This window comes from Schistocerca americana, chromosome 7 (genome assembly GCF_021461395.2).
Source record: "Schistocerca americana isolate TAMUIC-IGC-003095 chromosome 7, iqSchAmer2.1, whole genome shotgun sequence".
Taxonomy (NCBI): Eukaryota; Metazoa; Arthropoda; class Insecta; order Orthoptera; family Acrididae; genus Schistocerca; species Schistocerca americana.
The window spans coordinates 33935516-33961383 of record NC_060125.1 but is presented as its reverse complement, the minus strand read 5'-3'; the positions used below and the strand labels follow the sequence as shown (position 1 = coordinate 33961383).

The window sequence follows — 25868 nt, the reverse complement described above, 5'->3', positions numbered from 1 at the left end:
TATACATTCACAAATCATTTCCTATGATGAACAGGTGGAAAATAATTCTACTGGCAATAGGCAATAACTGAACATTTTCTTAATATAAATTACACGGTACAGTTACAGAGCCGTCACCTTTTTTTTATTGACTATACAGCTGCCGTGTTCTCACCTTTGCTGACTGTCAGCTAAAAAATCGTGGTGCCTGGTGTTGCATCAGATGAGAAAGATGATACCACACTGTCAGTATTGTAAACTCCACACGAAATGGAGAATGAGAAAACATTTGAGTAAATGTATCGAAAAGAAACTAAACTAAACTACGCCCGAACAGGCCGTGAAGGCACAACGGTACCGACCGGCTGCCGTGCCGTCCTCAGCCCACAGGTGTCACCGGATACAGAGGGGGACGTGGTCAGCACACTGCTCTCCCGGCCGTACGTACGTTTAAGAGACCGGAGCTGCCACTTCTCGATTGAGTAGCTCCTCAGTTTGCCTCGCGAGGGCCGAGGGCACCCCGTTTGCCGACAGCGGTCGGCAGATCGGATGGTGACCTGTCCGAGTGCTAGCCCGGCCCGACAGTGCTTAACTTCGGTAATCTGGTGGGAACAGATGTTACCACTATGGCAAGGCCACTGCCAAATGTATTGAGATGAAGCTAACGTAAATGCTGTGAAGTATAAAATTATGAATGTTTGCCTGATGTCATTTGGGCAGGGAATGTTAGTAAGACTACATATTTTAGAGGCAGACCAGAACTTAATTACAGGAAAGAAGGAAAGACATTCAAACAAGTGTAGGCTGAGTGGTTATTCAGAGATGAAGAGGCAGACAGCTGCATCAAACTAGGCAACTCATACAAATCTCTGGATGTAAGAATTTGTAGGGAAATTGAACTGAACTGTTTTGTAGCCTCTGCCATAGGTAAACAGGTGGCAGACTTTGGTTCATTGGTAGAACACTAAGAAAATAGAATGAGTGCACAAAAGAGATTGCTTGCAAAACACTTCTGCAATCCATTCTAGAATAATGCTCAGGTGTGTGAGACCCATACCAGACAAGACTGATAGGGAATATTCAGAGGATAGAAAGAAAGGCAGCCCAAATGATCACAGGCTTGTCTGACCCGTGAGAGAGTGTCACAGATATACTGCGGATACTGAATTGACAGACTCATCTACATCTACATCTGCATCTATACTCTGCAAACCACGGTGAGCTACACGGCGGAGAGTATGTCCCGTTTTACCAGTTACTGGGGTTTCTTCCTGTGACATTCGTGTATGGAGCATGGGAAGAATGATTGTTTAAATGCCTCTGTGTGTGCAGTAATTATTCTAATCGTACCATCGCGCCACCTCTGTGAGCAATACGTAGGGAGTTGTAGTACATTCCTAGAGTAATTATCTAAAGCCAGCTCTTGAGGGATCATTAACAGAGTTTGTTGGGATAGTTTACATTTATCTCCAAGAGTCTTCTGGTTCAGTTCCTTCAGTATCTTTGTGACAGTCTCCCACAGATTAAAAAAACCTGTGACCATTAGTGTTCCCCTTCTCTGTATACATTAATATCCCCTGTCAGTCCTATCTGGTACGGCTCCTACCCACTGGAGCAATATTTTAGGATAGGTCACACGAGTGATTTGTAAACAATCTCTGTTGTAAACTGATAGCACTTCCCTAGATTCTACCAATAAACTGAAGTCTACTACGTGCTTTATCCATGACTGAACCTATGTGATTATTCCATTTCATGTACCTACAAAGCATATACAAGCACCTGGTTGTAGAGATGGCTGATTCCAGCAGTGACTCATTGGTATTTTGGTCATAGGTTACTACATTTTTTTCATTTTGTGAAGTGCAAAATTTTACATTTCTGAACATTTAGAGCCAGTTGCCATACTCTGCATCATGTTGAAATCTTATCAAGATCTGACTGAATATTTATGCGGTTTCTCTCAATTAGTACTTCATTATAGATAGCTGAATCATCTGCAAAAAGACTGGTTTTACTATTCATATTGCCTACAAGTCATTAATATACAACATGAACAGCAATGGTCCCTGGTGCACAGCCAAAGTTACTTCTACATCTGATGATGGCTCTCCATCCGAGATAACAGGCTGCACTCTCCCTACCAAAAAGTCCTCAACCCAGTCACAAATTTCATTTGATACCCATATGATCAAACTTTTGACATTGCAGTACTAAGACAAATGCTTTTTGGAAATCGAGAAACACTGCGTCTACCTGGTTGCCTTGATCCAAAGCTTTCAGTATGACATGTGAGAAAAGTGCAAATTGGGATTTTCACATGATCAATTTTTTAAAAAACCGTGCATCACTTCTACAACGCTTCTTGTAGATGAGTGTGACCTGTGCCATTTTTTCAAAAATTCGGCACGGCTTTTTGTTCGAGGATCTACGATAGATTGTAGTGAGGAGAGGGGATAACTTGGCTGCAAATTCAGCAGAGAATCTGACAGGAACTCCATTGGGCCCTGGAGCTTTGTTTAGTTTTAACAATTTCAGCTGTTTCTCAGTACCATTGACACTAACACTTATTTAATTCATCTTTCCAGTGGTTTGAGGATTAAATTGGAGCAATTCTCCTGGGTTTTCCTTTGTAAAGGAACATTTGAAAATTGAGTTAAGCATTTCACCCTTTCATCTACATCTACATCATACTCTGCAAGCCACCTAATGATGTGTGGTGGAGGGTACTTTCACTACCACTTTTTGACCCTGCAACCCTGTTCCACTCCTGAATAGTGTGTGGGAAGATTGATTGTCGGTAAGTCTCTGTATTGGCTCTAATTTCTTGAATTTTCTCCTCGTGGTTAATACACGGGATGTATGTCGGGGCGAAGTAATATGTTGTCGGACTCCTCCTGAAAAGTGCTGTCCTGAAATTTCAATAGGAAATCTCTCCGTGATGCACAATGCCTCTGTTGTAACATCTACCAGTGGAGTTTGTATAACATCTCTGTAATGCTCTCTCGCCAGCTAAAAGATCCCGTGATGAAATGTGCTGCTCTTTGTTGGATCTTCTTTATCTTCTCTACCAGTTCTACCTGATAGGGATCCCAGATAGATGAACAATACTCAAGAATCAGATGAACAAGTGCCTTATAAGCCACTTCTTTTGTGAATGAGTTATATTTCCTTAAGATTCTTCCGATGAATCTGAGTCTTGTGTCTGCTTTTCCCAGTATCTGTTTTATATGGTCATTCCACTTAAGGTCACTCTGGATAGTTACACTTGGATATTTTATGGCAGACACTGTCTCAATATGTTTGTCATCAATAGTGTAGCTGTACAGTAGTGGATTTCTTTTTCTATGTATGCGCAATATGTTACATTTATTTATGTTCAGGGTCAACTGCCAGAGTCTGTTCCATTCATCAATTCTCTACAGGTTGTTCTGCAAATTCTTATTATCTTCTGATGTTGCTACTTTGGTATAGACAACTGTGTCATCTGCGAATAGCCTTAAAGAGCATCCGATGCTTTCTTCTAAATCATTTATGTATATTGTTAACAGCAACGGTCCTATCACACTTCCCTGTGGTACTCCGAATATTACCTTTACACCTGTCGATTTAGTTCCATTAAGAGCAACATGTTGAGTTCTGTCTGCAAGAATGTCTTGAATCCAATTGCAGGTCTGCTGTGATACTCCGTAACCACATATTTTTTTCATTAAATGGCAATGAGGGACGGTGTCAAATGCCTTACTGAAATCAAGGAACACGGCGTCAACCTGAGCACCATTGTCCACTGTGCTGTGGATCTCATGGAGGAATAGAGTGGGCTGAGTTTCACAGGATTCCTATTTGTGGAATCCATGTTGATTTTTATAAAGGAGATGTTCATTTTCCAAAAATGTCATAATTCTTGAGCATAAAACATGTTCCATAATTCTACAACAGATTGAAATCAATGATATACGTCTGTAACTGTCTGGATCTGTCTTACGGCCTTTCTTAAAAACGGGAATGACCTGCCTTTTTTCCAGTTGTTAGGTATTTTTCATTGCTCAAGCGATCTGCAATAAATTACTGCTAGAAGGGGAGCAAGTTCTTTTGCATAATCTTTATAGAATCTTATAGGTATCTCATCTGGGTCTCAAACCTTTCCACTATTAAGCTATTGTAGCTGCTTTTCAGTTCCGTGATCAGTTATCTCAATATCTGCCACTTCGATGTTCGTACGATGGTTGAAAGTCCACGGTGAAGCAACTTCAGAAGACCGAATTCAGTATTTTGGCCTTCTCTTTGTTATCTTCCATTTTGGTGCCAGTGTGGTCACCAAGAGAATGAATAAATGATTTTGACCCACTTACTGATTTTACATACAACCAAAATCTCGTAGTCTTCGTTGATCCATTATGGACGCTGGCATGAACTTCCTGATGCGATAATTTACCAACAGCCGTATGTATTGTAGAAATTTATTTTATTTTATGAAATTCTATGTGCTATCAGTTTCGGCATTACATTGATGCCATCTTCAGGCCCCACACGTCATAGTCGTAAAATTGCTATACACGGAGGGAGCCATATAACTGGATCCGTGATTCAAATCATTGTGCAACAGCTCTTGGTGGCCAGGCGACACAGCCTCTCTTAGGGTTTTTTCTCAGATTTGTTGACAATGTCTTACTTTCAAAATCATTGAACGCTTCTCTCATTGCTCTCCTTACACTCATTTTTGCTTTGTTCAGCTTTTGTTTGTCACCTAGGTTTTTACTTCTCTTGAATCTGAGTTGAAGTGCTCTTTGTTTATGTAGTGCTTTTCTAACATGACTATTACACCATGGTGGATCTTTTCCATCTCTTAAAACATTACTCATAACATACTTGTGTAGGGCATATTGAACGATGCCTTTGAATTTTTTCCATTTGTTCTCCACATCTTTGTCCTCATCACCGAATATTTGATACTAACTGCTGAGATATTCTGAAATTTATATCCTGTCACCCTTGCTGAGCAAATATGTCTTCCTACCTTTCTTAACATTCCTTGTAGGACCCGTCATCATAGATTCTGTCACAGCCTTGTGATTACTGATACCTTTCTCTGCGTTAACTGATTTTATAAGTTCAGGTATGTTTGTTGCCAGGAGGTCTAAAACGTTATCCTCTCGAGTTGGTTCTCTAACTATCTACTCAAAGTAATTTTAGGGCAAGACATCCAGGACAATGGCTCATGATTCTCTGTCTCTGGCACCACTTTTGATGGCATAACACTTCCAATCTATACCTGGCAAGTTGAAGTCACCCCCTATTACAGCGGCACAATCAGAAAAATTACTAATGATATTGTGCAAGTTCTGTCCGAAGCATTCTACAACTACAGATCCTGACCCAGGTGGTCTATGAAAGCATTGGATAACCATTGTTGACCGTTATTTGATACTCAATTTCACCCAGATTAATTCACATTCGGAGTCCGTGGTAACCTCACTAGATATTATCGAATTTTTTACTGCAATATGCACGCTGCCACCATTGGCGACTAACCTATCCCTAGGATAAACATTCCAGTCTGAACTTAGGATTTCATTGTCACTGATGTCTGGTTTCAACCAGCTTTCTGTTCCCAATACTAACTGTGCAATGCCACCTTCAGTAAGCGATACTAATTCTTGGACCTTTCCTGGGATGCTCCTGCAGTTTACTAAAATCATATTAATCTTTCTATCTCTGATCTGCGAGGACCAAGAATCTCCGTGGTTGCTGTGGTTGATTTGACATGCAAATCATCTTTGCTCCCAAGGGAGGAGTTCTCTAACCTGAAACAGCTCCGTGTGCACACCACACGTACTCCACTACTGTAGTAGCCGCATCCTGCATTTATAGTTCAATTCTTTTATCTTGGCGGCTTGCGCATGCCCGCCCAGATGCGGGAGATTGCTGCGTTGCCAGTTGCAAACGACGTACACGCCAAGAGAAGCAGCGCCAACTTACGTTTAGGCGGGAGCGCGCAGTTTATGAAGTAAAGCCACCACGGCCGCACTAACCCTTTCGCTGCTAAGAGACGTGCTCCCCGCATTCCGTTTAACAAAAGTCCTGGAGTACTCTAAAATATCAAGCAAAATACCGACAAACACTGTTGGTATTACCGCTTTTCTTTATTGCAAAAAAGCGGTTCGTGAGAATGATACAAACACCTTTCCTTGCTATCACCTGAATTAGGAGGCTTATTGCTTGTTTGGCTTAATTAATTAATATAATATGAAGCAGTTGGTATAAAGAATGCTTTTTCCAAACTTTCTATAAAAAAAGTCTGCTATCAAGACTTTGCTTTTGTTCGATTACTTTATTTATGACTGAACGTTTCTAAAACTTAAGACACTCATCCGTGCTCTGCACTGCAGTCGAGTTCTGGCAACGTCGTTCTCTGTTCATCGGCTGACTGTGTTTTGTGACGTCAGATGCGCAGAAAGAACCTAAACTTGCCCGCCGTCGTAAATGATGCGCACTTTAGTGCACGCCTGACCTATTAATGGGAACCTTAAAATTCTGCACCCGATAGCGGAGGTCGTGAAATTTGCATCCGATACTGCCACAGAGTCGTCTGAGCCTCTGGTTTAGATCTTCCACTCTGCTCCAAACCGGAGGACCACGATCGACCCTGGGTACGATGCTACAAATAGACAGCTCAGCCTGCAACCTGCGTGCAAATTCTGAGGCAGTGGCTACCTTCGCCTTACACGCTTAATTACGGTTATATCTGTTATTGGTTGCTGATTTTTAAGTACTTTGTCACACACAATGATGATGGTTAACATTCACAACAATCCTCAATGCAATCGACGGTCGTTACTGGCAGACGCGGTTCATGCGAAACACAAAATTCGGCACTTGTCACTTTCGGTTTTATATCACTCACAAATCGGTATTGATGAGGGTCAACCCCACAACGATAATGGGGACGCGCTCATTTGTTACACTTCCGTGAATTTACAATTTACTCCTCATTCGGCACATCCGCCATTGACACCATACTTGGCTCGACCACCCTTCTTGCCCGTCTTCTCAGTACTGCCGCTCACTCGACACTCCTCTCACTGCCTCCTGCAGTGCTCGACAATCGACTCCTGTCTACTATTGACCTGGGCGTCGGATACTAGTATCTGTGTTCGTGGGATCACAGATCCCTTACAACATTAATCTCATTTCCTTCTTTCAAGACATTGTCCATTCTGTTCAGCTGCTCTTCCAGGTCCTTTGCTGTCTTTGAGAGAATTACAAAGTCATCGGCAAACCTCAAAGGTTTTATTTCTTCTCCATAAATTTTAATTCTTTCTCCAAATTTTCTTTTGTTTCCTTTACTGCTTGCTCAATATACAGATTGAATAATATCAGGGATAGGCTACAACCCTGTCTCACTCCCTTCTCAACTGCTGCTTCCCTTTCATGCCCTTTGACTCTTATAATTGCAATCTGGTTTCTGTACAAGTTGTAAATAGTTTTTCGCTCCGTGTAAATAACACCTGCTACCTTCAGTATTTGAACAAGATTATTCCAGTCAACATTGTCAAAAGCTTTTTCTGAGTTTACAAATGCTAGAAACATAGGTTTGCCTTTCCTTAACCCATCTTCCAAGTTGTAGGGCCAGCATTGCCTCACATTTTTCAACATTTCTACAGAATCCAAATTGATCTTCGGTGACTCAGCTTCTACCAGTTCTTCCATTCGTCTGCAAAAAATTCGTGTTAGTATTTTGCAACCGTGACGTATTAAACCAATAGTTTGGTAATTTTCACATCTATCAACACCTGCTTTCTTTGGGATTGAAATTATTGTATTCTTCTTGAAGTCTAAGGGTATTTCACCTGTCTCGTACATCTTTCTCACCAGATGGAAGAGTTTTGCCATGACAGGCTCTCACATGGCTGAGTGTTGTGGAGTGTTGTCTACTTCCCAGGCCTTGTTTTGACTTAGGTCTTTCAATGCTCTGTCAAATTCTTCAGCCGTATCATATCTCCCATTTCATTTTCATCTACGTCATCTTGCATTTCCATAATATTACCCTCAAGTACATTACCCTTGTATAGACCCTCAATATACTCCTTCCACCTTTCTGCATTTCCTTCTTTGCTTAGGGCTGGTTTTCCATCTGCGCTCATCTTTACAGTTGACCTCTAGCCATCCCTGCATAAGCATTTTGCCCTCCCTGTCGATCTCATTTTTGAGATGTTCGTATTTCTTTTTGCCTGCTTCATTTATGGCATTTTTATATTTTCTTCTTTCATCAGTTAAATTCAATAACTGCTGAGTTACCCAAGGATTTCTGCTAGCCCTCATATTTTTACCTACTTGATCCTCTGCTGCCTCCACTATTTCATCTCTCAAAGCTGCCCATTCTTCTTGTATTGTACAGTTAACCATTAGGATTTCAATACTCTCACCTGTGGGAGACATTTCTTTCGATCTTACACTGATACTTCTGGGTTTCCTACATCTATTGTTATTTGGATTGGATGGAGAGTCGCCTAACCTGAGAAACCCTTGTGTGAATCCCACACACAGTGAGTTACCTCTGATGTGTAGTGCATGCCTGACCTACTTAGGGAGTCCCTACAGTTCTCAACCCTATGGTGCAAGTCCAGGAAGTTGTAGCCTAGTTTGTCACACAACTTTTGAATTCTCTGGTTCAGTCCTTCCACTCTACTCATAACCAAAGGGCCACCATCACTTCTGGGGACAATGCTGCAAATTGTGAGCTTCATTGAAACTCCACGCACAATGCTGGTCCTCTCAACCTTCTCTGCCAGTTGTCGGAATGACACAAGAATGATTTCAGAGCCCAGATGACAGACATCATTTGTTCCAATGTGTGCCACAGTCTGTAGTTGGCTGCAACTTATTCTTTCAATGACTCCTGGAACAGCCCGTTCAACATGTTGAATGAGGCCCCCCCCCCCCCCCCCCCCAGGCACTGAGTGCACCTGATGTTCTTTCCCGTCCCTTGCTGCCATTTCCCTGAGGGGTACCACCATTCACCGTACATTCAAAGTGCTGACGATTAATTGACCCCTACCCTTTTGCGTTTGCTTCCTCCCGACACTGGACAAAACAGGTTTCCCCACAACAGGTGTAGTGGGTCCCACTGGCTCAGTTTCAGTGAAAGACGGCACTTCGAACTTGTCGGTTAGGGGGATCGGTACGACAGCCTGAGTCCTCCTTGGTCACCGTCCGCCCTGTACAAGCCACGCAAAGTCAGTTGGACAGGTAATGACAGATCCTGTACTTTCTGCAGAGGAGGCAGGATCCACAGGAGAAGAGGTACCTCTGGTAGAGGTATCACAGGTACACGACTCTCGGGAGTTCTTCCGACACACCAATTCGCAGCAGCTGTCAATCGTTTGTCAGTAGTCGTGGTAATTTCCGACTGCTTCTGAACGTCGACCAACTCGTATAGTTTACATATATCTTGAGAAAGCCTGTTAAAAGCTTCAAGAACATGCTTGTAATGATAATTCTATAAATATACTACATCCCCTTATATATATTGCTCACATAAGGATTGTGAGAACAAGAGTAGGTTATTTACAGCATGCAGAGGGGCATTCAAACAATCATTCTTCCTGTGCTCCGTACATGAATGGAATGGAAAGAAACCCTAATAGATGACACAGTGGGTCATCCCCTCTTCCACTCACTTTGTAATGAAGCAGGGTTGCCCACTGATATCCTGTTTTGGTTTTACACTGCTTTAGTAACTTAGTTAAGCAATGAACTTGTATTTTTTTTCATTTTCACTACTCAGATTCCGACTACAGATTCTGTGACATTCAGCCTCATCGTACAGAATTCAGAAATAGTTTAAATAAAATTCCCCTTGTAAAATCTATTATTTCAGTACATTCTAATGTCCATTCTGAAAGTAATGAGCTAATTAGTTTTATTGGAAATGCATCATATTAACAGTTATGAACAATGACATATATTGTGCAATACATATTAAATAAAATTTGAGTGAGCTAATAGATCGAATTCAGCTAGAAGACTGCATCCAAAAGAAAGCCTAAATTTTACTGATTCCAGCAAAGTGTTTAAATTAACCTAAAGTCTATTAATTAAATAGATATTAAGACTTGAAATCTGCAGCCTGTATGACTTTAAGTGCCAATTGGGACCAAACTACTGTATAATTCCGAGATCTGTTTTGATACTTTTGCTGCCTATATTTTCTTCGTAAAATGACTCCAGTCTCAACTTTGTAAGTGCATTAATTAAGAATTAAGTAAATTTGAATATGTAAAAATTATTGTTCAAGACGTGCCATGGTTATAAGTCGGGAATTCCCACGGCGGATGCATAAGTTAGTTCCCTGTATTTAAATTGATACAGCTCACTCATGTTATTTAAGTAATAAAACCCTATAGTTAACTTCAAAACCAATTAGAAAGGATCATTTTAACCCTGGGAAATTATAAAGTATGATATATTAACTTGACGATTAAGTGTAAGAGGCGTGGTCACATGAATATTGTGTTTGCGAGTGATAACAAATAAATCGCACTGTGGTTGACATAAATGTTCAACAGTGAATACGATCTTGACTTTTGATTTTGGAAAACTTAACCTAGGATCCTGGCTTCTTAATTTCAGTGTGATTTAGGTGAGACAGACGCAGCTACCGGGAAGACAATATTGAATAAGCAAAGCAAGGTAGGTCGAGAACACTGCGCACTATCTACTGGGTGAGGAAATGTTTCAAAACCGGTTCATCCAGTTGTGACATGAACTTTAAGTGGCACTAATACACGATACATGTCCCGGCGCGCTCCAACTTCACTGCGGTTTGCTGAGTGTGGATGTAGATGGTGTTCTTACACTCATTTTCACATTAACGAGAATGCAGCTGTATAAATTCGTAGAGAATATTAATAGCAATACTAGTATTGAGAAGGTTGGTTTCAGTGTATGAAATATGACAATAGTAAAGGAATAGTTACACCCCATAATGAGATGTAATCTATGGAAAATACTGATGTACTAACAAATACACTGCAATTTGTTCTCCCTGCAGCTCCTGAAGTACATATTTGAGAAGTGTCCGAAGATAGAGAAGCTGATAATCGCCAACAACTTACTGGCCGACCGACAGTACGCGGAGTTGGTGTCACGCCTGGAACACTTGCAGAGCCTGGAAGTGTTCGAGAATCGGAGAGGTGCGGGGCCCGTGCTGCTGCGCTTCCTGGCAGACACCTGCTCGAAGTTGCGGGAGATAAACCTCAGCTGTGACTACCACCCACTGGAGGACGTCGAGTACTTCGTGAAGGCCAAGAGGGACACACTCACTTCTGCCACCGTGCGCTGGACCATGGCGGGGAAGAGGTGAGCCTGTCGGCATCTTTCTCCGCGTTCTGGTACGTCACCTAAATTCACACAGACGTAAAATACTCCACGAGCCAGTGTACGGTGCGTGGCGGAGGATACCTTTTACCACCTCTAGTCACTATCTTTCCTGCTACACTTGTAAATGGAGCAAGCTGAAAAGTGGCTATCTGTTCTCCTCTGTACCAGTGCCGATTTCTCTTACCTTACCTTTGTGGTCATTATGTGATACGTATGTCGCTTGCTGTAGAATCATTCTGCAGTCTGTCACAAATGCCAGTTATCTAAATATTCTCAATAGTGCTTCACAAAAATGATATTTTCTTCCCTACAGGCATTCGGATTTCAGTTCTCAGAGTATTTCTGCAATACGCGTTGATCAAACCTGTAACAGATTTCAAATCTGAAATAATTGCATGTATTCCTTTAATCCAATCTGGTACGGATTCCAAACACTTGAGCAGCATTCAAAACACAAGTATTCTATTTGCAGACTTCTTTATAGCTAAGCTACATTTCCATAAAATTCTCCCAAAAAACTAAAGTCAACCACTTGCCTTCTCTTTACACACTCATTCCATTTCCTATCACTCTGCTACATTATGCCTAGATGTTCTGTCAGGTCACACACCACTAATACTGTATTCAGACATTACAGAATTGTTTTTCGTAGTCATTTTTATTAACTTACATTTCCCCACATTTAGAGCAAGCTGCCATCCATCTCATAAAATAGAAACTCTGTCTAAGACGTCCTGAATCTTCCTACAATCACTCAAAGATGACACTTTCCATAAACTACAGCATCAGAAAATTTTCAGTGTCAATGAACTTATTGTATGAAACTTCCTGGCAGATTAAAACTGTGTGCCAGACAGAGACACGAACTCGGGCAAGTGCTCTACCGTCTGAGCTACCCGAGCACGACTCATGAGCCATCCTCACAGCCTCAGTTCTGCCATTACCTCATCTCCTACCTTCCAGACTTCACAGAAACTCTTCTGTGAACCGTGCAGAACTTATTGTATAGTGTACGGGGCCTGAAGATGGCAACACGAACACAAATTGCCGAAACTGGTTGCTTTCAAAATAAAATAAAATATCTTAAAGTGTACAGCTGTCGGTAAGGTTTATTGACATTGAAAAGTACATACTAGCCGATGTCCCCTAATTGCAACGGACCGACTGAGATTGTCAGAAAATTGTTGCTGTTCACCCTATCTGTCTGGTAATTTGTGTATATAGATGTACAGAGGACAAGAGTGGTCCTAGCACACTTCCCTGGGGAAATCCTGATGGTTACTTTCTCTGTGAGGAACATTCACTGTCCTCATTGATGAGGATTTAAATTGGAAAAAACAAATTTTGGAATTCCTGAAACAACTTAGTTCACCCACATTTGCGCTTAGAAACATTGAAAATCCCACGGAAAGACAAAACAGTAAGCTGACATTTTGTATCTTTTAATTCTATAACGTCATATGAAATAATTTTCTGGGATAACTCATCTTTAAAAAATAAAGTCTTCATAACTCAAAAAGGGCTGTAAGAATAATATGTGTTGCTCACCTGTGATCAACTTGTAGACATCTGTTTAAGGAGTTCTGACTACTGCTTCCCAGTGTATTTATCCCCTCATGAAGTTTGTTGTAAATAATCCACTACAGTTCGAAAGGAGCAATGATGTACAAAATTACAATAGGAGAAGGAGAAATGACATTCATCACTCCACATTAAGGTTGTCTTTTGCACAAAAAGGCGTGCACAGTGCTGCAACTAACATTTTTGATCACTTACACAAGGACATAAAATGTCTGACAGGCAGCCAAGTAAAATTTGAAAAGAAATTAAAAAACTTTCTACTTGACAACTCCTGTTCTGTACAAGAATTTCCATTATTGTAACATGTAAAATGTTGTGGGTAAGAGTTACTAACTCACATCTGTATATTTAATACATAATAAAAAAAACTTATAAATGTTCAGCATATAGCCATATTTACAAATTAATTTGCAGTGTGAACATCAAACAAGACTCGTTTGACGATTACGATTTATCATGCAAAAATGATCCGTGGAACACGAAATGAACTAACTAACTTTTCTATTACGTAAACACTCTTAGAGATGCTTACTTATCTGAGAACCTATTCTACGAGCTCGAACCTTCATTAATGGTCTGCTGTTTGGCACCGTGTCGAATGCTTCCTGCAGATCTAGGAATTTGCAGTTTGCCTGTTGCCCTCGATTTACAGTTTGCAGGACATCGTGTGAGAAGAGGACGAGCCGAGTTTCACCGGAATGGTGATATCTAGATCCCTATCGATTTTTGGATACGAGCTTTTCTCTCTCGAGAAGATTTGTTGTAATGGAAACTCAGGGTAGGAATATCGACAATGTAGGAAAAGACAGATTGCTACTTACCGTAAAGAAGACATATTAAGTTACAGACGAGCACAATTTAAAGACATTTATATAAAGCTTTCAGCCACAGCCATCATCAGTAAAAGAGAGACACGTGCCATTCGTACATACAAGAAAGCATACCTCACGCAGACACGACCACCGACTTCAGTTTCTCGGGCCGGAATGCGACTGCGATGTGGGATACGAGCGACAATCTGGAGGGGCAAGGAAGTGGAAGGGGCGGTAGTGTACGAGTGCAGAGAGAGACGAACGCTGCCTAGCGGAGTGAGTGGGGACTCGAATGCTGACGAGTGCGGCGTTAGGAGGTCGTGGGACAGGTAGGTAGGGAAAACAAGGAGCAAACGAGGAGAGGAGCGAGGAAACGTGGGCAGGTGTAATGGCAGAGAATAGCAAACAAGGAGGGTGGGAGATGGGAATGGAGAGGAGATAACAGAATGTAGGGGAGTGGAAACTGTCGGATACAGAGTGCAGGAACAGTATGTTACTGTAGGTTGAGTTTGGGATAGTTACAGGAGCACAGTTCGGAAAGGCTGGTAGTGAATGGGAGGACCCAGATGCCCCAGGTAATGATGCAGGCGTCGAAATCGAGCAAATTATGTTCAGCTGCACGCCGTGCCCCAGGGCGGTCCACTTCGCTCTCGGCCACAGTTTGGCAGTGGCCGTTCCTCCCGGTGGACAGCTGGCTGGTAGTCGTACTGATATGAAAAGCTGTGGAGTGGTTGCAACAGAGCTGGTAAATGGCGTGGCTGCTTTCACAGAAGGCCTGGCCCCTGATAGGGTGACAGCACTGGAATAGGGAGTGTTGGATGACTGACTGAGCCAATTTTTCACCTCCGTCTTCCTCAGAGATATCTCGTCAATGTGCTAACACGAGGATCAGTAGTGTGTCACACAATTATGAGGCTAAGTAAGCAACATCGTTAAACTTCGGAATCACCACTCTACCATTCCAGCATACCCCCATACTAAGGTATTTGGAATAAAACTGGTTGGACTGCATTGATTTGTACTATTTTTAGGTCGGGTCCTGCCTTCTATTGCACGATTCCTTCCACGTCGACTTACGAGGGTTGCCCAGAAAGTAATGCACCACATTTTTTTTTCTTCAACAACTCTTTATTGAACGTAATGAGAATTACACACACAAAATAATGGTGTTTCATCTGTTGCTGTTGTTGTGGTCTTCAGTCCTGAGACTGGTTTGATGCAGCTCTCCATGCTACTCTATCCTGTGCGAGCTTCTTCATCTCCCAGTACCTACTGCAGCCTACATCCTTCTGAATCTGCTTAGTGTATTCATCTCTTGGTCTCCCTCTACGATTTTTACCCTCCACGCTTCCCTCCAATACTAAATTGGTGATCCCTTGATGCCTCAGAACATGTCCTACCAACCGATCCCTTCTTCTGGTCAAGTTGTGCCACAAATTTCGCTTCTCCCCAATCCTATTCAATACCTCCTCATCAGTTATGTGATCTACCCATCCAATCTTCAGCATACTTCTGTAGCACCACATTTTGAAAGCTTCTATTCTCTTCTTGTCCAAACTAGTTATCGTCCATGTTTCACTTCTATACATGGCTACACTCCATACGAATACTTTCAGAAACGACTTCCTGACACTTAAATCTATACTCGATGTTAACAAATTTCTCTTCTTGAGAAATGCTTTCCTTACCATTGCCAGTCTACATTTTATATCCCCTGTACTTCGACCATCATCAGTTATTTTGCTCCCCAAATACCAAAACTCCTTTACTACTTTAAGTGTCTCAGTTCCTAATCTAATTCCCTCAGCATCACACAACTTAATTCAACTACATTCCATTATCCTCGTTTTACTTTTGTTGATGTTCATCTTATATCCTCCTTTCAAGATTTTGCAAAAACAGACATAATGTCTATTGGGATAACAGCAATCAGTGATTTTATGTTACTTTAAATCCGTCTTGATTGCAAATTTTTTTTTTATTATTCATATAATTAGCAAATTATATGAATAATAAAAAAAAATTTGCAATCAAGACGGATTTAAAGTAACTCCTTTCAAGACACTGTCCATTCCGTTCAACTGCTCTTCCAAGTCCTTTGCTGTCTCTCACAGAATTACAATGTCATCGGCGAACCTCAAACGTTTTATTTCTTCTCCATGGATTTTAATTCCTACTCCGAATTTTTCTTTTGTTTCCTTCACTGCTTGCTCAATATACAGATTGAATAACATCAGGGAGAGGCTACAACCCTGTCTCACTCCCTTCCCAACCACTGCTTCCCTTTCATGCCCCTCAACTCTTATAACTGCCATTTGGTTTCTATACAAATTGTAAATAGCCTTTCACTCCCTATATTTTACCCCTGCCACCTTCAGAATTTGAAAGAGAGTATTCCAGTCAACATTGTCAAAAGCTTTCTGTAAGTCTACAAATGCTAGAAACGTAGGTTTGCCTTTCCTTAACCTACACACCCTATTTTTCTATGTAATCTCCATCCTGTTCTACAGCCTTCCTCCGGCACGAGACGAGGGCGTGTGTGCCCTGTCGGTACCGATCCTTGTTCTGGGGCCAGAGCCAGTGCTTCACTGTCTGAATCGTCTCCTCATTGCCCTCAAAATGTCTTCCACGAATTGCATCCTTTAATGGCCCAAACAAGTGGAAGTGCGAGGGGGCTAGGTCAGGTGCGAGAGCTGTCAACGGTCTCCCCGACCGCTGAAAATCGTGGAGCTCTGCCGAACTGCCTTCGTGTCACTTCACCCTCAGTGCCCAACAACTGACTGTACTTCTGTCAACAGCAGGTGCTCCTTAAACTCTGGACAAGCGTTTTTGAGTATTCCCCACAATTTCTTTTCCTGCAGCGAGTCATTCGATGATGGCACATCACTCGTAACGTCTGTCACCTACAGACGCCATTCTGAAACTGTCCCGAAGCTACGCTATCCGTCGGAAGTGACTGAAACTTGGCACACTCTCTCGGGAGACTTCAAATAATACGTATGTAATGTTTTGCATTTGTAGCATTGTTTCTGGCTGAAAAAATAAAATGCTTTGCATTATTTTCTGGGCAACCCTTGTATTAATGAGAGCATGTAGTTGTCTCAGAGATGAGGCAACAGAGCTTACCTCATCAGCTGTGTCATATCTACTAAGAAAGGTAAAGCTGTGCCAATAGACATTTTTGCTGGATCTGAGCTTTGCAGGTTTGTGTAGTCTGTACTTGAAGCAGCCCATTAGTTAGCTGGCTGGCACATACATTCCAGTGTCGACTACAAGCTCGACGAGAGGTGCTTGATAAGTTATGGATGGTGTTGCATAAAGTGTGAAACCTTTTATCTCTTCTATATCTGTCCCTCTCCTCTCTGTGGCAGTGTGGAAGCTAATTTCATCTCTGCAATCTAGCCATTGTCCAGACTCGAAATCAATGTAAGGCGGTCTTGCAGTAGTTTGCGCACGCACACACAACTGTTTTGAATTTAAATTCTCAGTTCAGAGGCAGTCAGAATCCAGATAGTGCCCAGCACTTTTAGCATCACTAACGTACATCTACATCTAATCAAGATTTCACTAATCACTGTGAGGTGCTTGGCAGAGGGTACCTCCCACTGTACCTGTTATTAGGGTTTCTTCCTGTTCCACTCTTGTACAGAGTGCAGGAAGAATGATTGTTAATGCCTCTGTGCATGCTGTAATTATTCTGATCTTGCAACTTCCTGGCAGGTTAAAATGGTGTGCCAGACCGAGACTCAAACTCGGGACCTTTGCCTTTTGCAGGCAAGTGCTCTACCAACTGAGCTACCCAAGCACGACTCACGCCCCATCCTCACAGCTTTACTTCTGCCAGTACCTCATCTCCTACCTTCCAAACTTTACAGAAGCTCTCCTGCGAACCATGCAGAACTAGCACTCCTGAAAGAAAGGATATTACGGAGACATGGCTTAGCCACAGCCTGGGGGATGTTTCCAGAATGAGATTTTCACTCTGCAGCGGAGAGCTACTGTAAAGTTTGGAAGGTGGGAGACGAGGTATTGGCAGAAGTAAAGCTGTGAGGACAGGGCGTGAGTCGTGCTTGGGTAGCTCAGTTGGTAGAGCATTTGCCTGCGAAAGGCAAAGGTCCCGAGTTCGAGTCTCGGTCCAGCACACCATTGTAATCTGCCAGGAAGTCTCATATCAGCACACACTCCATGCTAGTTCTGCATGGTTTGCAGGAGAGCTTCTGTAAAGTTTGGAAGGTAGGAGACAAGGTACTGGCAGAAGTAAAGCTGTGAGGACGGGGCGTGAGTCGTGCTTGGGTAGCTCAGTTGGTAGAGCATTTGCCCGCAAAAGGCAAAGGTCCCGAGTTTGAGTCTCGGTCCGGCACACCGTTTTAATCTGCCAGGAAGCTTCATATCAGCGCACACTCCGCTGTACAGTGAAAATCTTCCTGTGTGAGTGATATGTAAGGCATTGTAGTATATTCTTAGAGTCAGCATTTAAAGCCAGTTCTTAGAAATTCAGTAGACTTTCCTGGTATGGTTTATGTCTCACTTCAAGAGCCTGCCAGTTCACTTCTTTCAACATCTCTGTGACAGTCTCTTGCTACGGCTCAAACAAACCTGTGACCATTCATTCTGCCCTTCTCCGTATACGTTCAGCATCTCGTGTTAATCCTACGTAGTACAGGTCCCACACACTTGAGCGATATTCTAGAATAGGTCGCACAAATGATTTGTAAGCAATCTCCTTTATAGACTGATTGCACTTCCCCAGTAATCTACCAATAAACTGAACTCTACTGCCTGCTTTCTTTACTCATTACTGAGCCTATGTGATCATTCAATTTCGTATCCCTATAAAGTGTTACACCCAGGTATTTATATGATTTGGCCGATTCCAACAGTGACTCATTGATATTTTCGTCATAGGATACTACATTTTTTCTATTTTTCGAAGTCCACTATTTTACATTTCTGAACATTTAGAGCAAGTTGCCAATCTTTGTACCACTTTGAAATTTTGTCAAGAGCTTACTGATTATTTATGCAGCTTCTTTCAGATAGTATTTCATTATAGATAACTGCATCACTTGCAAAAAGTCTGAGATTACAGTTAATATTGTCTTCAAGGTCATTAATATACAACATGAACAGAAGTGTCTGGACACACTTCTGTGGGGCACACCCTGAGTTACTGCAACACCTGACAGTGACTCTCCATCAAGATAGCACACTGTGTCCTCCCTCCCGAGAATTCCTCAGCCTGCTCACAACTTTCACTTCACAGCCCATACAATGATCCTTTCAGTAATAAGGATAGCTACGGTACTGAGTCAGACGCTTTTCGGAAATTGAGAAATGTTGCATCTCCGTGACTGCCTTGATCTGTGGCTTTTAAGATTTCCTGTGAGAAAAGTATGAGTTGGGATCCACACGATCAATGATTTCAAAATCCATGCTGGTTGGGATGGAGGAGGTCATTCTGTTCAACATACAGCATTACATTTGTACTCAGAATATATTCTAAGATTCTACAGCAGATGGATAATAAATATATTGGATGGTAGTTTTGTAGATCACTTCTGCCATCCTTCTTGTGGAAGTGTGTGTCCTGTGCTTTCTCCCAACTAAGGGCACAGGTTTTTGTTTGAGTGATCTGCGATAGATTATTGTAAATTAGCCACAGGTCTGATATGGAATTTGATGGAGATTCCGTCAGGCCCTGTAGATTTGTTCAGTTCTAGTGATTTCAGTTATTTTTCAACACCACTGACACTAAAATCTATATTGCTTATCTTTGCAGTGGTGCAAGAATTAAATTGAGTCAGCACCCGTAGATTTTCCTTTGTAAAAGAACATTTGAAAATCAAGTTAAGCATTTCTGCTTTTGCTTTGCTACTCTCAGTCTCAGTCCCTGTCGTGCCCACGAGTGTCTGGAGACATACCAGCAACAGCCTTTACTCGCGATCTGAATTTCTTTTGGTTTCTCGACAGGCCTTCGATAAATTTCTGTGACGGTAGTCATTGCTCTCTTGGCAGCCAAATTTGTAGCGCCTCTCTGTCCGTAGCCCAATGTTTAAAGAAAATGAACTGCTCTACTAGGTACATATCTGTCAAATTTATGGGCAATTATTTTTTTAAACCTAAGCCACAGTTTGTCTGCAGTATTCTCACTAGAGCTCAATGTTTTGAGTTCCTTACTGAGATATGGCACTACGTCATCTCTATCTAGTTTACTGAATTTGTGAATGTTTCTACTCATTTTGGTGCTTTTTGTATTTTGCTAATCATTGTTACTACAGCTGCCTCAGTCACTGATACCGGCCTATGTGTAAATCCTCAAAGAGCTCAGGTTTATTTATTATTGTTATATCCAATATATTTCTATCGTGACTGGTCTTCCAGACAGTATGAAGTAGGTGGTTTAATAATGTTTTGCAGGGTACCCTGCCATGCCCACCACTTATAAAACTGTATTCTTCTCATCTACTATGAGAAATACACTACATCCATTTACATTAGCCTACTCTTTCAATACGCATTTAAAGTTTTCACAAAAATCTCACTGCCATCAGTTTCCGGTTTTAACCGGATTTCTGCACCTAGCATTATGTGAGTCACTCTCATCTGAATCCTGCTGCAATTAATCAGTAGGATTTTAAGACTCTCACCTGTACGAGGCATTTCTTTGAATCTTATACGGACACTTCTGCGTCCCCTACATCTGTCATTGTCTGGAGTGAATATTGGGTTACCTAATCTAAAAAGCCCTTGGGTGCACTCAATACACATTCAGCTACCTGGGTAGCAGCCTCTGATATGTAGTGCATTTCTTACCCATTTAGGGGGACCGTACAGTTCTCGATGTTATCTTGCTATTCCAGAAAGTTTCAGAACCTTTGAAGCCTGTCATTCGACCCTTCCACTCCATTCAGAACTGTGGTGCCACAGTAAGTTCTGGGGTCAGTGCTGTAAACCGTGACCTTTGAACAAGGATGGTCTCCTCAGCCTTTCCTGCCATCTGCTTGGGATAATTTGAGTATGACCTCGGAGCCAAGATGACAGGCATCATTTGTTCCAACACCCACCACAACCGGTTCTCGGTTGTACCTCATTTTGTCAACGGCTGCCAGACTAGCCTCTTCGGTATGCTGAATGAGACCCCCCAGGCAGGTGAATCTTATCTTCCTTTACATCCCTAGCTGACATTTCCCTAACAGGTACCATTATTTGCCATACATTTGAACTACAAATTAGTGATAGACTGTACACTTTCACATTTCCCTTCTCTTGACCTGAGACAGAACAGGTTTCCGACAGTGAAAGTGAGTCTCACTGGCTGAGTGTAGTTTCAGGGAAAGTCAGCATTTTGAACTTGTCTGTTATTGAGATGGGTCTAACACACGGAGTTCTTCCTGGTTCCTTTCTCCCCTGGAAATGTTGCCTAGCCCTCCCACTGACACGTCACCCACAGCCGAGTGGATGAATAGTCTTCTGTAGAGGAGACAGGAGAGGATAGTGCTGGAGGTAACTTTGTTACCTCTGGTACAAAACTCTGGGGAGCTCTCCCAACACACATATTCAAAGCAGTTTCCAATTGTTTGACAATAGTTAGGCAATTTCCATCTATCTCATCCCATGTTTGAGAACAGCCTTCACAGTGAGGCTCCGTTGTGGCGGGTGCAATGTTTTACTAAACAGCAACAAATAACTTTAAAATAAGTCTGCTGATTCTCTTTTAATTTCTGGATTTGTTAAGCTAAAAGTATTACTAATTACCTTTAAGTGCTGAAGCAATAAGCATACAAAACAGTATTTCCATAAAGCAACCTGGGACAAAAATTACTAATTTCATGAAACTTACTTTCAGAGTTATAGTCGTTAAAATTTACGAGAAATGTGGACAGTGGAAATGTCGAGACATTACTGGCTGTCACCTTTGATCCAAGAAGTCACGAATATAGCATACTTAGCCATATTACCTCTGTCCACCACATTGACAAACTCAGTAAATTAACAAAACAAAAACAAATACAAAATTTGATTATAGTAATTTAAAGAATAACATGAAAGTAACAGGAAACACGTAGGAATTAGGGGATTTTGGGTAGTGATAAACAAAACAAATGACTTTCTGTGTTAACTCACATACCCAAGCAAAATAATACACAGGAATCAATAACATCTACATTGCATGAAGGCCACAAAAACCCACACAATTTGGTATTGTCATTTTTTATTAACCTGTTTAGGTAAACCGAGCTTTATAATACCAATTAATGAGTAAATCTGTAAGAAAATGTATCAAAAAAGTCTAACCAAAAATCCAAACCTCACTACAAATTCTCGTATTGGAAACTTCAATTGACCACATAGCTAGAAAGAAGTCCACGATACTAAGGAAGCAAAACTTGCTACAAAAATTGGCACTGAAACCTCCACTTGACCTATATAACTAGAATTCTGTCCTCAGTACCAAGAAAGCAAAACATGCTGCAAAAACTGTTACTGAAAACATCACTTGATGTACATGCATAACTGACACATTGCCAACCTATGAGCATCAGACACACAGCATTCACTGGCCCTGACACTCATATATTTAGGTATACAACTGAATCACATTCTGCTATATCAAATAAATCCACGACATTCTTCTTAAAACGCAAAAAATTAAAAATATACTTACCAAGCAAAATCCCCCTTCACACGCGCACGTGCACACACACACACACACACACACACACACACACACACACACGCGCGCGCACGTGCACACACACACACACACACACACACACACACACACACACACACACACACACGAACTTCATTAGCAGGGAAAGATGTGTGTGTGTGTGTGTGTGTGTGTGTGTGTGTGTGTGAGAGAGAGAGAGAGAGAGAGAGAGAGAGAGAGAGAGAGAGAGTGTGGGGCAGTGTGATAAAACTTAAGAATATATCTGAATCCAATTAAAAGAGATTGTCATATATCAAAATCAGATTTTAGGCACTGACATGTAGGTAAGAAGTACATCGAACAATGAAAAATCCAGGAAGCTGAAGAGACTGTGGACACGTGCGTGCGTGCATGTGTGTGTGTGTGTGTGTGTGTGTGTGTGTGTCTGTCTATTTTTACAAAGGCCTTATTTTGTGACAGTCTTTTTGTTGTGCCTATCTGCAACTCAGCATCTCTGCTATATTGTAAGAAGTACGTCATTTTATATAAATCACCAAAATTGCTAAGCAGTGCACTGAAAAGTATCTTTTAAGAGAAATAGATCAAATATGGGAACCAGTGAGACAAAAGCGTATGATAAATGTAATCATGGTGAGTAACTGAAAATACAGGGCGGTATAATGAAATATAGGTGTGCAGAATGCTGACATATGAAATTTAATGCTGTGTAATATTTAAGCTGTTCTTTTAGGCTCCTGCGAAATCACGCCCTTGGAAAATGGAGCATTCCAAAACAAAACAAAAACCACGCTACGTTTTTGAGATTATTATTTAAACTCCCACATTCAGATGTGACTTAGACTTTGGGCTACACTACAGATCAGTCTGCCGCGGCAGCCAGTTTTCTTCCATTCACATTTGATGGCTTCCCCAACTGACAATTAATTAAACATTCCACATTAACATAAACTTCAGGCTATGCTACATATGTGTTTGTCATCACAGTGAGTTTTCTTTGATTCACATTTGTTGGCTTCACCATCTTGCAACCAAACTGTGACATTCCAAAGTAGCCTAGGCTTATAGCTACACTACAGATCCTTGTGTACTGTGATCATTTTCTTCCATTCACATTCATTGACTTCACCAGTGCCCAACCACACTAACATTTCAACTGTACATTGATCATTCCATAATACTTTGCTCAAGAATGTGTTTATTTTAGGAATGTCTTTTAATTTTGTTTCTCCCTGCCCAAAAATCTATAATTCTCAAGCGTCATGTTAGTTTCATGTTCTGAAGTGAAATAAAATGGTCTCCGGTTGTCGGTAGTAACCGAGTCCTTGTTTATAGATCTGTCTGTCATTCTGATGCTTCACGCGATCACCTTTGTCTCATTTGAGCCCGACGCTTGCCTTCTCGTAGCTCTCTCGACGCTGTGGAAATGCTGCACAGTGCCACTACTTCTGGCCGTGTGACTTCGACTCCTCCTGCAGAAGGTCGAGGTTGTAATACCTCTTTATATTCGATGAATTATTCTGATACAATTCTACCCTTGAATGATGTTTACTAACTTTCTATCTTCATACTTCCAGAATCCATGCGCAAAGTAGTTTCATACAATAGCTATGCCATGAGCACATAATTAATCTTTGTAGTACTCTCTCTGGTGGTTGTCAGAAAAAGCTTCCGAGATTGTCTTCGTGCCGATTAGCCTGAGCTTTGTTTGAAGAATTGTAATCTGAATATTGAAATTTATGACAAAAGATAACTGATACGAAATTGTACGATTAAAAGGGATATATATATATATATATTGCTCCTTTATACAAAAGGTGTGTATTTGACATTTGAGAATTAATGATATCCATCAATATATTGCGTAGTTGTTAATCAGAAGGGACCTTCCGAAAGACTGGATACGAACCTGCATTTAATAATCCAAGAGCTCCATTACTTCTTCAGAAGGTTAAACTTCATCAAAGCCAAATATCCGCATAATCTGCGGTTTCCCGACTGATTATACAACGCTCCCAAAATTACGAGGCATTTTATTTGTACAGATTAGCAGACTGCCACAAAGCACGAGCCTGCAGAGAAGAAGAATCATCGCCTGATTTCATTCTAACAAGTAAAATTTCTGAATCATTTGAGTGACTGAGATATGATTGTGTTTCCTATTATGAATGACTGATTGCTTGAACGAATTGAGAACTACATAACTACATAATTACATAGATAGGAGGAAAAATTACTCAGTCTGTAAGAGAGTGCAGATGTACGTCAACTATTTACACAAAGATGTAAACAGTGTATCGTTAAATCTTCTGTATTATATGTTCACTACTTCTCTGTGTACAACTTCAGTGACACTCTAGGTGAACAGGTCTCAGGAAGTCTCAACATACATAAGTCTTGCTTTGATATTAGCCAATGACTGAGTGACAGTTCTAACAACTTTCATCATTTGATTTCTCTGTTGACTTTCTTGCACACTTCTTTTCACTCCTCGTCCTTCAAGCCACCACTGAGCTGCGACATCCCAAAGAAAAAGTGCTCTGCCACGGCAGGTGGAGTGTTTTATTCACCGTCGTGCCTTGCTGATGTCTGGAGCTGACATTATTTACAGTTCATCTGCACAGACGTAAAATTAGGGCACACACAGTGTAAGGTTGTCCACTTAATAAATACCTAAAATATGTTTTCCACTCTAATACAGCCGGTATTGGAAATTTTGGTATTTCTGTACATCCCGTATAATAAAAATTTTTAAAAAGCTTAAAGTGTGTCACTTGCTGACAGATGTGTGGTTCCCGTGCTGAAAGAGGCCGCCAGCTCTCTCGAGAAACTGCAGCTGCGCCTCTTTGACGTGGCACCCGAGGAGGAGGCCGCGACGTTTGCAGATCTCTGAGAGCTGCACAACCTGTGTGAACTGCACTGCAACCAGCTCTGCCCGCACCGGCCTCGCCTCATCTCTCTCGCCTTCCAGTAAGTCATTCCTCACTATTTATAGGTACAAGGCTGAGTCGATATAAATCAGATTTTATTTTTAAAAAAATCATTTATTGAAAAAAAGGCAGTTACAATTTATTTTTCCACATAATTCCCTGCTTTAGAAGTACATTTTTCCCAGGGAGAAGGAAGGTTTCTTTATTGCAGCATTATAGAATGCAGCTGGTCACGTCAGAAGCCAACTGCGCACGGATTCCTCCACACCCCCGTCATCTTCAAATTGGTGCTCTCCTAGAGCTTTTTTCAAGCTGTCTAAATAAATTGAAATCACATTGTGATAGGTGCGGGCTGTAAGGAGGACGACTAAGTTAAGTCCAGTGCATTTTCTGTAATTTGGAGATCACCAGAGCTGCAGTATCGGGTCCAGCACTGTCACAGAGGACGACGATCTGTCAAAGCGGTCGACCTCGTCTTTTGAGGCGATACGCAGCCCTCACCTTCTTCGGCAG

General features: G+C 41.5%; 1 protein-coding gene and 1 non-coding gene across 2 annotated transcripts in view; both read left to right on the top strand.

Moving 5' to 3' along the window:
- Positions 1 to 25333, top strand: part of LOC124622466 — a 40426-nt gene extending 15093 nt beyond the window's left edge. The window contains exons 2-3 of the mRNA XM_047148170.1: positions 11033 to 11340; positions 25210 to 25333. Coding sequence (XP_047004126.1) covers positions 11033 to 11340; positions 25210 to 25318 — 417 coding nt within the window. The 3' untranslated portion in view covers positions 25319 to 25333. The remainder of the gene's footprint in view (positions 1 to 11032; positions 11341 to 25209) is intronic.
- Positions 17822 to 17896, top strand: Trnar-gcg. Its single transcript has one exon. It is a non-coding gene; the product is annotated as a tRNA-Arg (tRNA).
- Positions 25334 to 25868: the final 535 nt, after the last annotated feature.